Source organism: Ceratotherium simum, chromosome 7 (genome assembly GCF_057802395.1).
Source record: "Ceratotherium simum simum isolate JZ-2026a chromosome 7, ASM5780239v1, whole genome shotgun sequence".
Taxonomy (NCBI): Eukaryota; Metazoa; Chordata; class Mammalia; order Perissodactyla; family Rhinocerotidae; genus Ceratotherium; species Ceratotherium simum.
Genome location: NC_141906.1, coordinates 76,054,847 through 76,067,777, shown reverse-complemented (window position 1 = coordinate 76,067,777; position 12,931 = coordinate 76,054,847). Strand labels below are relative to the sequence as shown.

Sequence of the window (12,931 nt, the reverse complement as noted above, 5' to 3'; positions counted from 1 at the left end):
GTCTTTCTATACTATTGAAGATAAAATTGCATATTGGTAAAAAAAAATGTTCTTTTCTTTCCTGCAACCTGAATGGTCTCAAATCAGTGATTTTTTTTCATTCTGCTACCTCTTGGTTGATGCTTATTTCTTTTTCTAGTGGCTAGAGAGCTTATAATCAATGGGATAACTTATTAATGTCATTTGAGTCTAGGTTTATGAAGTTGGCTGTTTTCTGATGTGAGCAGCTAAAAATGGGTGCTGGTTCAGGGAAAGTACTAATATTCTGGAATGTTTGAGTGTGGCACCTCTACTCCCTGGGCGCAATCTGTAGGTATGGCCCTAGGAAATTCTCATGAGTTCGCTCTTTTTTGGAACTTGGAATTATAGGCCTAAAAGCTGAGGCTCCATTGACCATCTTATAGCAATAATCTCATAGTGTTCAGTGCTAAGTGCTACAGAAAAAAGCATTATTACCAGGAGTACTACATGGCATTCCCAAAACTTTGCCAGTGACCAACCCCAAAAGAAACATTGTGCTTCATGCTTTTTTTTTTCTATCCCATTACCTGGGGCAGAACGTTTGGGGAACATGTAGTGAGGATGTTTTGGATCTACCTAACGTTACTGAGAATGGGGCACTGCTAGACCATTATGAGCAACATGGATAAGATGACAGACTGACCCAACGTGTGTTTTCACCATTTGGCTTGGGAGGGGGAGGGGGAGGGGCAAGAGGACAAAGCTGAGCCTTGGGAAAAGGAGACTTGGAAAGAAATTAGCTTGCTGATACTGAACATCCAGTCTCTTTGGCCAAAACAATCTAGAAAAGAGGACAACGGGGTGTCAGATAACTATATGAGGATTGCTAAAAACAAAAAGTGGACTACTTAGACCTTCATGAAGCCTTATAACTGATTCAAGGGGGATGAAGACACTATATTCAAATGTAAGAATCAGCGTTAGAAAATACTTTAGAGATATAAGATGAGATGTGATTGGAAGAAATGCTAGTGACCTGCAAGTCTCCTAACATATGAAACTATGAACTTTGCTCTTGCATATAACCTGTTTATGCAAGCAGTTCCCAGGACACTCACAGATCATCTGTGCCAACATTCTCATTTTATTTTTTATTTTTAAAGTTAGTTTAGTGAGGAAGATTGTCCCTAACATCTATGCCCATCTTCCTCTATTTTGTATGTGGGATGCTGCCACAGCATGGCTTGATGAGCAGTGTGTAGATCCACACCCGCGATCCAAACCTGTGAACCTGGGGCCGCTGCTGAAGTGAGGCATGCGAACTTAACCACTGTGCCACCAGGCTAGCCCCCCATTCTCATTTTACACAAAGGTAGAGAACAATGTTTACCCTAAAATTCATCTTGGCAAAAACTTTCAGTTCTTTGGGGTGAGGGCCATGAAAGAGTCCTGAGGGGACTACCCCTGTGTCACATGGAGACAGTCACTGCCTACAAATCTTTGGTTGCAGCTTTACTTCCGATGTTGCAAATTATTTGGGATCCAAATTCTGAAGGAAAAGTTAGCTATAGAGTGAATGTTGAGGCTATACCTTATGTAGCACTCGATAGGAAGAGCACAGCCTGTGTGATGCTTTGGTGTTCCCAGGATATACAACCAGGAGACTTTGCACTGCATTTCTCGGAAGGAGTTACTTATTTGGGGCGACTTAACCCTGGTCTGGAAACAAAGAAGGGATGTTTACAAGAGGTAGTTTGCAGTGTAGACTAAAGTCAAGAAAAATTTGAATGTGATAGAATAGAAAAACCAAATTAACAGCCCCCTACCCCCGCCCCATACACACTCACACAATCTGCTTGACAATTCCAGGTTTGTAGGTCCCTGGCAGTTACCTATTTCTGTTGCCTTTGCTGCCCCTGAGCTGCCGAATATTAGATTCCAGAGGTTGCACGAGCAGTCTAGTGTTTGCACAGGCATTTCTCAAAGCCACTGCCTGGCAGGTATTTGAAGAGCAGCCAGGCAGGTCACACTAGGAAGAAGCAGCTGAGAGGGTCTGTGGGGCAATGTGTAGAAAAAGACCTTGTGCGGTCCAGGCACAAAGGACACAATGTTAGAGCAGAACTGTGTGGAATAAATGGAATCCAGGAGGCCTGGCTGCTTTTCTTCCCAGTCAACTGCCACCCAGAGCAGGCAGCGCCAGGAATTCATTGTTACGCTTCCTGCCCTCGGTGACCTCCGCTCGGTGGTTGAGCTGCTCCCGGATGTTTGAAGCATCTTTATTTTGGCTGTTGGTCGGAGAAGCAAGAACAGGTGCGTGCCACTCTGTAGGGGCGCCGGGGCCGCCAGAGGGCGCAGAGGGGCCCTTTGACCGAATGGCGGGGGAGGGGCGGTTAAATTATATTCACGGCGAACGAGATCTAGTCCCGGGAATCAAAGGATCAGAGCGGGGCTGAGGAGGGATGGCGGGCAGCGAAGACACGGGGGATAAAGAAATGGAGGGACTTTGTCCAGTCTGCCTTCCCGCAGCCGCCCCCTCCTCCCCAGTCAGCCTAAGGACTATACATAAGCCATTCTTTTTAGAGGTGAGGCGCTGGGAACAGGGCTCCTGTTTCCTCAGTTGCCCGCTCAGCTCCAGGGGCTTCCTTGCGCCAGTCTGTTCCCTGCTGGCGGTATGAGGCACAAGACCCGGGTGACCCTCGGGCCTGGGTTTTAGGGACTTCCCAAGAACCTGCTGAGCCGCTCTCTTCGCCGCCCACAGGGGAAGACGGTCCCCGCGTCCAGCCGCCGGCCCGGGCGCGTGCGGGTGCGGCCCCGGGCCTCCTCCTGGCAGCCTCGGGCGGCGGGGGCGCGTGCGGGGCTGCGCGGGGGCGGGCGGGCTGTTACTCTTCCCGACCGGCTCCTGCGGCCCGGCTCCCGGGGCCCAGCCCGCCCCTGGCCCTGGGAACGCGGCGGTTTCGGGCAGCAGAACGGGGCCCGCGCGGCCGGCACTCTGGCCTCTTCCTGCCGCTCTGCCCCCGCACTGTGGAGTGCCAATGGCCCCGGGAAAACGCGGCTCTCCCCTTCCTCCAGGAAGGCCGCCCGGGTTAGGCCGAGGACGCGGTATCCCCAAGCTCGGAGCCAGTTAGTCGGGCCAGAGGTCCGGCCGTTTACGGTGTCAGGGGTGCGGGTGGCTCCTGGACGTCGGATAATCCCCAAACCTGCCTCCCTTCCTCGTTCTCCTTCCTACCCCACACCGGCCCAAGAGGAACGGTATGGCCACAGTGTGACAGTTCAGGACCCTTCTTTTTTCCCCTTGCCCAGGGCACCATGACTTACCCGGCCCCACCCTGCGTCCTGACCGGATAGAGGCCCCGAGATCCGGCCGTCGGAGCGCGAGGAGCGCCGCCCCGCGGCAGGTCACCCGCGCACCCCGCCCGGGAGGACGGCGACCTCTCCGCCCCCTCGAATGCCCCGCCCCCGTGTCCCCATCGGTCCCCACCCCACCACCGGCACACACACGCACAGACTCTGGCTGGAGCCGCCCTTGGTGTCAGTGGCCCGGCTCCCGCGTCCGCGCCGGCTGTCGTGCATCCTCAGCACCTGTCGGTCGGTGTGTCCGGTAGCCGGTGCCCCTGACTCCGTCGGGGCCAGGGAAGGCCATGGTTTCCCTGCCCGGGCCCCCTGCGACCAACTTGCTGCGGTTTTTGTTCCTGGGGCTGAGTACCCTCGGTGAGTGAAACCCGGGACCAGGAGGGGACTTGAGATGGGAGCTGGAGTGAATCCGACCCTGAGGGAGGTGGTTTGGGGCACTGATGAGGAACTGGGTGGGACAGGACTCTCACCTCTGACTCTTGCCCTCCCCGGCCACTCTGGACATCACTGGCTGGTGCTGACTTCTGTCCCCGCTGTATCCGGGACAGCTCCCACTTTGGGTGCGGTGTGTTGGTGGGGAGAGAATGTTAGAGCATCACCTGGGTAGACCTCAGGGGTGAGCTATCAGAACCATTCCTCACCCCCCGCTCCCCACCTCCACCTAGCAGAGCTCCCCACCTCCACCCAGCAGAGCCAGATGAGATGAGCTGCTCGATGAGACACTGGCTAAAGAGCTTAAGGACTTAACTCAAGCCCCCTCCGTTCCCCCCACCCCACATACAAGCCCATGCGCAGAGCCCCGGAGAATTCCCTGGTCCCCTGGCTTCACACACGCTCTTCATGGCAATTCCCCAGCCTAGATCCTCCCTCTTGCCCCCTCTTCCTGCTTCCTGCCCTGGGAATCAAGGGAGGTGCCCCAAAAGCATGACCGTGAGGTCATTTGGGACACAGGAAATGGGGGAAGGGTTCGTTCGAATGCCTAGAGGAACAGAATTGTGATCCCCCCACCCCCAGAGATCTACTACCCCCATTGGTTCCCAGAACCAAAGGCACAAAGCAAAGAGTCAGAGAGGAAGGGCGCCTCTTGAAGCAAATGCTTGAGGAGTGTTGAAGGCTTCCAGAGGCACCCAGGAACTGGGGGTGGCCCAATGAGACATCTGGGGAGAAGAGGACCCAGCAGGAACTAAACCCACCATAAGCTGTTTCACTTGCTACCTCCCAGGCTTTCTTGCCATTCCTCTTCAAGAATCCTGAATGAGGGTGAAGGGTGGGTTTGTCGAAGTCAGCTTTAACTCCTCATTTCTCTCAGGTTGGAAGTTGCCAGGGCAAGTCAGACTGGGAAAGATGTAGCGTGAAATTCAGCCACGGTGATGAGGACTGAGGTGGGGACCACTTCTCACTCGTGTCCCTGTTAGCATGGTCTGCAAGGGTGTTGGGGCATGAAGTATTAGGGTCTCCAGACAAAGTGTGGGGCTCAAGGGCAGCCACGGCACCAAAACCTATACAGCTTCCTGCCCCTCCAGACTTGGTGGGCCTGCCCCAGGATCCCTCAGCTTCTCAGCCCGCCTCTCCCAACTTCAGCCTTAGCGCCTCTTTCCCTTCTGCATTCTACCCCCAACTGCCCCATCTTCCTACCTGGTGGGGGCCTCCGAAGCAGGGGAGAAAAATTCAAGTTTGCTGCCCAGGCATCATCTGCAGCTCTCCTGCAACACCTCCTTTTTCTGTCCGAACTCTGAGCCTCAGTTTTCACACTGACGGCCCAGGTTCAATGTTCCTACTGGGGATTGCTGAGCTCCCGCCAGCCACTCGAGAGTTAAATGGCCCTGGGGTCCCACGGCGCTTCGAGCAGGCACCCGGCTCTGCCCGACGGCTCCCTGCGAGGCCCTTCCGTCCCGCGCAGAGGCTCAGCGCTGCTGCCCCTGGGGCGTGAGAAGCCCGCGGGGGGAGTTTCTCAGAGAAAGAGGGAGACTAAAAATAGTAGGCCTGGGGAGCGGGCCCATTTTCGTTCTCCTTCAGCCGTTGCCTGCTCCCTCACTCTGGTCTCCGAGTGGGCCAGAAGGGTTGCTTTCTTGGGCTGCTCCTGTCTCCACTCAGCCCCAACCACCCCGTTTTTCTCTCCCTATGGTACTGTGGACTCTGAGAGCGAAAAGGAACGAAGAGTTGGGGGGCTTCTGCTCCAGCACACACCCAGGACGAGGGCAGGGAAGCCTCAGGCCCTCTTCAGCCTCTAGTTTCTGACTGGGGGCACAGGACAGAGAGCGTTTGCCCAGACCCCAGTGTGTCCGTTACTATCTATTTTAACCCCCGTCTACCTTTTGCAAAGTGAAATTATAAATGCAGGGCCTGGAAGGGTCGCTGGGGCGTCTAGGGCGAGGAATCTCGCGCCCCTCCCGGGACCCAGGCAGGTTTCCCGGCGGGAACTGTTTCTGGCCGCAGGGAGCGTGTTGCAGGAAGGCTGCGGAAGAGCCGCCACGGCCCGCAGGCCTCCTGGCGTTCCTGGCTTCGGCGAACAGGTCCCCAGAGGGCGTTGGGCTCCTTGAGGCGGAGGTTGTTTTCGCCTGTAGAGCCTCCGGTCTAGCGGCCACCCCCCGTCATTGTCTTCTGGCTTATCACTGGGCACAAGTTTCCTGGCCGGCCCGCAGGGACCCGCCAGGAAATGGGGAGGGGGGTGCTACAAAGGCCGAGGAATAGGGGTGGTGGTTCTGCAAAGACGCGCAGCCGGGAAGCCGTGGGGGTGGCGTGCATCCTGGCCGGATCCGCTCCTGGGCCCTCAGAGGCCTTCAGTCCGGCTCCAGGATGGAGGAGAGCCGGCATGCGGACTCTGTCCACGCGTTGGCCGCCTGGCCACCATGCGGAGGTGACGTCTCAGACTCCGGTACAGAGTGCTGAGGCCGAGGGAGAGCAGGGCCAAGGACTAGGGCGGCCGGCATTCTCAGGCCTGGCCGGGTACAAACCCAAGGTGATTCCCCCAAAGGGCTTGCGACTCAGGCTGCTCCATTGCCTCTCCGAAGGGCCAAAGAGTGTATTCCTGGACGCCATGGTGCAAGCGTTGATTCCAGAATCCCCTCCTCGAAACCGACACCCCAGTCCACCTCCTGGACCCTGGACACAAGCTTTGTACTTGATTGTTAGGGGACCTTCATTCGTCCCAGCTCTGCTATGATTCTCTGTGACCTCAGAGGATCTGCCCAGATCGCTTGGACCCCAAAGGGCCCTTGCCAGCTTTCTGGGTCTCAACTCGCCGCTTTCCTGGGGAAGCCCAAGTGTCCGGACTGAGCGGGAGGCCAGGGAGCACCGCAGCCAACTGGGCCACGTTGGGCGCTGGGCCGCTCCCGTCTCTTTCTCTGAGCAGTTCAGAAGGGGCCGCGGGGTTAATCAGTAACCGGGTAGCCTCCCAACCCCCTCGGCCCGTGAGGTTGAGAACGCAGGAGCGAGGAACGCTGGCGATCCTGACCAGCGTCACGACTCCCCCTTCCCCGAGGAGCTGGGGGAGCAAGTGGGCTAAGTAGAGTGTACCTTAAAAGTATTAAATCTGCCCTTCCTTTTGGATGTCTTCCCCTCCCCGCTGGAAATCTGCCTCCTCTTCTTGGTGCTCCGAAATCTGCGCCTCTGGATATAAATAAATGCATAGAAATGTGTCCCTATCCCCGCTACAAACCCACGGGCCGAGGTTGGGGAGAATAAACTCTGATGAAATGGAAAGCAGGACACTAATTTAGCGGTCTCTGGGCAGTCTTCGAGGCCTCTAGTGGCGGGACCCCGCAAGGCTCGTCCTTCCTGTTCTCGGGACTTTCGTGACCCTCTCCTCCTGCCGAGTTGGGCAGGGTCCGCGGACCCAACGGGAGCCAGCCCTCCGCGCTCACGCCTCCTTGATCTTGTCCCCAGCATCCTCCTCGCGGGCCCAGCTGGACCTGCACGTGCCCGCCAGCCTCACTCGGTTGCAGGCGGTAGAGAGCCGGGAAGTGGTGCTCCCGGCGTGGTACACCCTGCGAGAGGAGGGGTCTTCTGCCCAGCCGTGGGAGATGCCCACCGTGATGTGGTACTTGGTACACAACGGGAAGGAGTCGGAACAGGTGAGGGAGGAAAGCATCTCAGCCAGAGGCTAGCTGTGCCCAGTGTGGGGCGTAGAGAAGAGCTGACAACAGTGGGGGGAGGGGTGGCCTGGGAATGGGGCACAAGGAAGAAGTCGCAGGGAAAAGCAAGGTCCTCCTCACAGGTTGAATTTTTTGTTCTGACTTTGGAGGCTTCCCAAAAGAATTCTCTTTCCCCAGCTTTTCCTAGGAATCCAGCACACAAAACACTGAAAAGTGGAGTGGCATTTTACTTTGCTTTAGGGAGTGGGGAAGTGAGGATTGGGGGGTGAGGAAATGAGAAGGGTTAGAGCAAGTATCACACAACTTTTAAAGTTGAGCATCTTTCTGTTTTCACATTCTCTGTGCTTTGGACACTGTCACAGGCCACTTCTTTTCCCAAATGATTATCTGTCCTGCTGCCCCTCTATACCCCCCTGGAGAGGCAAGGGCCAGTCTCCTCCCACAATCTCCCACCTATCCTCCTTCCTCACATCAGACTTATATTCAGAGGTGGATTTACCCAGAAGGCAATGAAACTTCATTTTCAGAGCCCCTTACTTGCATGGGCTCCTTCCAGGCCCTGGAAAGTGTGTTCAAAAGGTCATTTGATAAATAGGGGGTATGTATGAAAGAAACCTAGATTGCAGGGGTAGATCCAGGTTTCATAGGGCTTGAACTTATACATTTGGGGGGTGGAGACATCTTCTAGAAAAAGGAGATAAAAAAAGATATATATATATTACATCTTGGGTCTACCCCTGCAGTCTAAGTTTCTTTCATACATAACCCCTATTTACATTATCCCTTGCCCATTACACCACCTTTCTAAACATACTTTCTAAGTGGTGATGAAAAGACAATGCATAGGCGACCAAGAACTGTTCTGGTGAAGAGCACCCAGGGGCGGCGAGAGGGTGACCAGGGAGACAGGGGGTGAGTGAGGGGCTGGTACAGGTTAGAGGGGATGGTGCAGGTGATGGGCATTTGAAGATTGCCAGTTTGGGGGAGGGAGATTAGCTGAGCCTGAGGGTACAATGCATACATGTAGTAACGGGCAGGTGTTCTGCCCCACACCAGGTGTTGGCGTACATCAGTGGGACCCTGTCAAGCAAACCTGGAGCATCCCTGGTCTACCCCATGCCCTCCCGGAATGTGTCCCTGCGGCTGCAGGGCCTCCAGGAGAAAGATTCTGGGTCCTACCTCTGTTCTGTGAACGTGCATGACAGTCAAGGCAAAAATAGGGGCCATGGCAGCAAAAGTTTAGAACTCGATGTGCTGGGTAAGTGGGAAGCACACCCTCTCCAATACCCCCCACCCCCACGGGAGGCCAGGCAGGTCTCTCCCAAGTGGCTGATGTAAAGGTTGGAGGAGGGACAAATGGAATGACAGAGGGTATGTGTGTGGGAGTGGGGGGGATCTGTTGGTCCCTTCGGTGTGAGATTTTAACCTGTCCCCCTCCCCCAGTTCCTCCAGATACTCCATCCTGCCGTCTCCTGGGCGTGCCCCGTGTGGGGACCAACGTGACCCTGAGCTGCCGGTCCCCAAGGAGTAAGCCCGCTGCCCAATACCAGTGGGAGCGGCCACCTCCATCCCCTCAGGTTTTCTTTGCACCAGTTTTAGGTGAGGGAACTTCTGGAGACAACTGAGACTGTGGCTGGGGTGGGGGAAAGGCCAGAGGTAGCAGAGGGACTGGGGTGAACAGGGGAGGCTGGGAAGTCCTGGGGAGGAGGAGGATGTGGGGAGGGGTGGAGAAAGAGGGCCTGCCCGGTGCAGGCATTGTGCTGGGTGCTCCCCCTGCTGTGCTTGTGTTACTCAAGAGGCTCTGGAGCTACACAGTCTGCGTTCAAATTCCAGCTCTGCTGTGCGCTAGCCCTGTGACTTTGTGCCTCCATTTCCTCTTTTGTAACAAGGGGATATCAATAGCTCTGATTTGAACACACCGGCTATAAAAGACATTTTGGGGCCATTGGAACATTTTTATTTAGTTAGTTAGTTAGTTAGTTTTGTGAGGAAGATCAGCCCTGTGCTAACGTCTGCCAATCCTCCTCTTTTTTTGCTGAGGAAGACTGGCCCTGGCCTAACATCCGTGCCCATCTTCCTCCACTTTATATGGGACACCGCCACAGCATGGCATGCCAAGCGGTGCATCAGTGCGTGACCCGGATCCCAACCGGCCAACCCCAGGCCGCAGCAGCGGAGCACGTGCACTTAACCGCTTGCGCCACTGGGCCGGCCCCCATTGGAACGTTTTTAATATGCAGTATTAGATGTTTTAGAGAATTATTATTAATGTATCAGATGGGGCAATGGTATTGTAGTTATGTGGGACAACGTCCTTATTTTTTGGAGATTCGTGCTGAAGTATTTATTTTAAAATGTCTCAGAGAAAGAGAGAGAGAAATGAAATAAGTACAGCAAAATGTTAGCAATTGTTGGATCTAGGGGGTAGGCATATGGATTTTCATTTTGTCCCTTTTTCTACTTTTCATTTGACCATTTTTATAATAACAGTTATTTTTTTTCAAATAGTGCTTGCCTCATAGGTTTGTTGTGAAATTTTCATAAGTTAATACCTGTAAAGAGCTCAGTCTTTGGCATAGAGTAAGCAGCCAATAAACTTTAACTGTTATAATGACAATTTCATATAATCCCTTCAACACCAAGTAGGTTATATTACCCCCAGTTTACAGATGAAAAAATTGGGACCCAGAGATAATAACTTGTTTAAAGTCACGTGGCCTATTCTGGAACCAAGGTTTTTAAATTCCTAGCTTAATATTCTTTCTCACCACTCTGCCATTCAGAAATAAAAATAAAAATCATGTTTTGTTTTTTCAGGGCATGCCTTTTTCTGTAGCCTGCTTTCAGATATCAGTTGGGGATACTGAGCAGTGGAAAAGGAGAGGGATGTTGAGCTAGCAGTTCTGCAACTGGGAGCAGAGCCCAGCATGCTGGCTGCATACCTTTCCCCTCCATCAGGGGACAGACAGCTGAGTCTCCCAAAAGGTCAAAGAGGACATTCCAGAGGAGGAGCAGGATTTTTTCAATGGGAGAGAGGGTCCTTGGACTGATAGCTAAATTGTGTCCACAGATGCCAACCGTGGGTCTTTAAACCTCACAAACCTTTCCACTTCCATGTCCGGAGTATACATCTGCAGGGCCCAAAATAAGGTGGGCATTGCCCAGTGCAATGTGACCCTGGAAGTGAGCACAGGTCAGTGAGGGGTAAGTGTGGTTAAGGAGAAGACTGGTCAATGGTGGGGGTGGGGTTGTAAGAGAGGTGAGGCGGCCTATCTGCTGAGGTCTCTTGTCGTAATAGGACAAGGAGCTTGTGCTGGTCAAATGTTTGTACAAATGTTTGGTCAGTGACTGACCATATTCTACTTGACAGCCAGCCCTCTTCTTAACAGGGAAAAAGAGTGCATGAGTATGGTGGCAGGGGGGCAGTGGGATTGAAGAGGGGTGGCAACAGCTGGGTGTCTTCCTCTGACACCAAGACTTTTCCAGGGCCTGGGACTGCAGTGGTGGCTGGAGCTGTTGTGGGAACCCTGGTTGGATTGGGGCTGCTGGCTGGGCTGGTCCTCTTGTACCAACGCCGGGGCAAGGCCCTAGAGGAGGCAGCCAATGATATCAAGTAAGTGTCCCTGGTCTCTGCTGAAATGGGGTTCTCCTAGCTTCTCTTACATAGGCTGGGAATTCAGGCAGCTTTCATCTAATGGAAGGGTGGGCAGTGGTTGAAACCTCATTTCTATGGGCAGATTTTAAGGGAGAGAGGAGTTGAAGTAGGAGGGAGGGGAGAGTAAGACAAAGCATGTAGAAACTCTCCCCTCTTCCCCCTTCCAGTTTCTGACCTCTTATTACCTCTTTGATGACTAGGGAGGATGCCATTGCTCCTCGGACCCTGCCCTGGCCCAAGGGCTCAGACACAATCTCCAAGAATGGGACCCTTTCCTCTGTCACCTCAGCACGAGCCCTCCGGCCACCCCAAGGCCCTCCCAGGCCTGGTGCACTGACCCCCACACCCAGCCTCGCCAGTCAGGTCCTGCCCTCACCAAGGCTGCCCAGGACAGATGGGGCCCACCCCCAGCCAACATCCCCCAGCCCTGGGGGGGTCTCTTCCTCTACTCTGAGCCGAATAGGTGCTGTCCCCGTGATGGTGCCTGCCCAGAGTCAGGCTGGGTCTCTGGTGTGATGGCCTAGCCACCCATTAGCTAAGCCATCTGGTTTCTCTCCTTCTTATAGGGGTCACCCCTAGCACAGAGGCCTGAGGCTTGGGAGGGTGGCCATCTTCCAGACCTCCAGTCCTCTGTCCCCACCTTTCTTTACTATGGGAAAACTGAGTTTCAGTTAAGACCCAAACTTCCAAGAGGAAGAAGGAGAAGAAGAAGTGGACCTGGGATTAAGTAGAGCCTTCACCCCCTCCCCTAGTCCTCTCTATGACTGCAGTGGAATGCTGCTGAGATTGGCAGTCCACCCCACCCCCCAGGGCCCTCGTGGAGACTGCCAGTCAATGAGTCCTCCAGGCCCCCTTGATCTGTACTCCACCCCTATCTAACATCATCCTTCACTCCCACTCCAGCTCCCTGCATTAATATAACCTGTCCTGGTTATATTTAGCTTGGTTGGGTTTTTTGGGGGAGCAGGGGATAGGGAAGATATTTTTTAAACTAACTCCAAACGTGTGTTTTTGTTTTTATCTTGCTGATTTCAATAAAGATACATTGTGTTTGTATGGAAAGTGAGAGTCAAATTGCCTTTTCAAACTTGGAATTGCCGAAGTTGAGCTTCAGGATGATGCAAAGAGGACCCTTACCCAGGCTGTGTACCCAGGAGGAGGGCTTCTCCACGCAGCCTCCCAGCTTACTGGCTCAGGATAGCTCTTCTAGAGTCTTTAAAAGGGTCATTTGCTGTCAGGTGGCACAAAGGGAGAAGCACAAAGAGCCTGAGGCTGGGAAGACCCTAACCCACTCTGCGCAGCAAGGGGATGAAATTGGTGCACTTTCTGCTGGCTTGAGTGCTCACTGTTTGGGTGTGCAGGCACTTAATCTCCTGCTTCCTCTTCAAGGGCTGGGGAGAGGAACCTGGCATGCTCCCCTCTCCCAGACCATTGAATCCTGAACACACACATCTTCTTGCCCACCCAGCAGTGATGCCCCTTGTACTGAGGGAGAGCTGGGCATAGGATGTGGTGCAGGTGTACACCCCAATTCTACCATACCCTTTCCTGCCAACGGTGGCGTCTCTTCCAAGTCTCAGTTTCTCTCCCCACAAAATGGAGTGGCTCTGGGAGTAGGGAGGTGGTTGTAGTTTCCATGGAGACTCCTAATGTCATCCTAATGTAATGAAAGTGCCAAAGAAGGGATCTCAGAGGAGAAGAGAAGAGAGACTTGGAAAGAACAAGATTCTCTGAAGGGGTCAGAAAGGGTCTTCAGCCTGGGGCTCAGGCTCACAGTGTGAGAGGCCCCAAAGTGGTGATGTCATTTGCCAGCTCTCAGGTTATCAGAATGCCTCCCTCTTCCTCTAGGGTCACTCTTTCCCTACAGAGC

At 53.9% G+C, this 12,931-nt stretch overlaps 1 protein-coding gene across 1 annotated transcript; it reads left to right on the top strand.

Moving 5' to 3' along the window:
- Nucleotides 1–725: 725 nt before the first annotated feature.
- On the top strand, nucleotides 726–12,123 carry ESAM (endothelial cell adhesion molecule). The gene is made up of 8 exons (XM_004438421.3): nucleotides 726–2,271; nucleotides 3,262–3,669; nucleotides 7,198–7,385; nucleotides 8,463–8,664; nucleotides 8,850–9,005; nucleotides 10,477–10,599; nucleotides 10,893–11,019; nucleotides 11,262–12,123. The coding sequence occupies exons 2-8, from the start codon at nucleotides 3,600–3,602 to the stop codon at nucleotides 11,575–11,577; spliced, it is 1,182 nt and encodes a 393-aa protein (XP_004438478.1). The 5' UTR covers nucleotides 726–2,271; nucleotides 3,262–3,599; the 3' UTR covers nucleotides 11,578–12,123.
- Nucleotides 12,124–12,931: the final 808 nt, after the last annotated feature.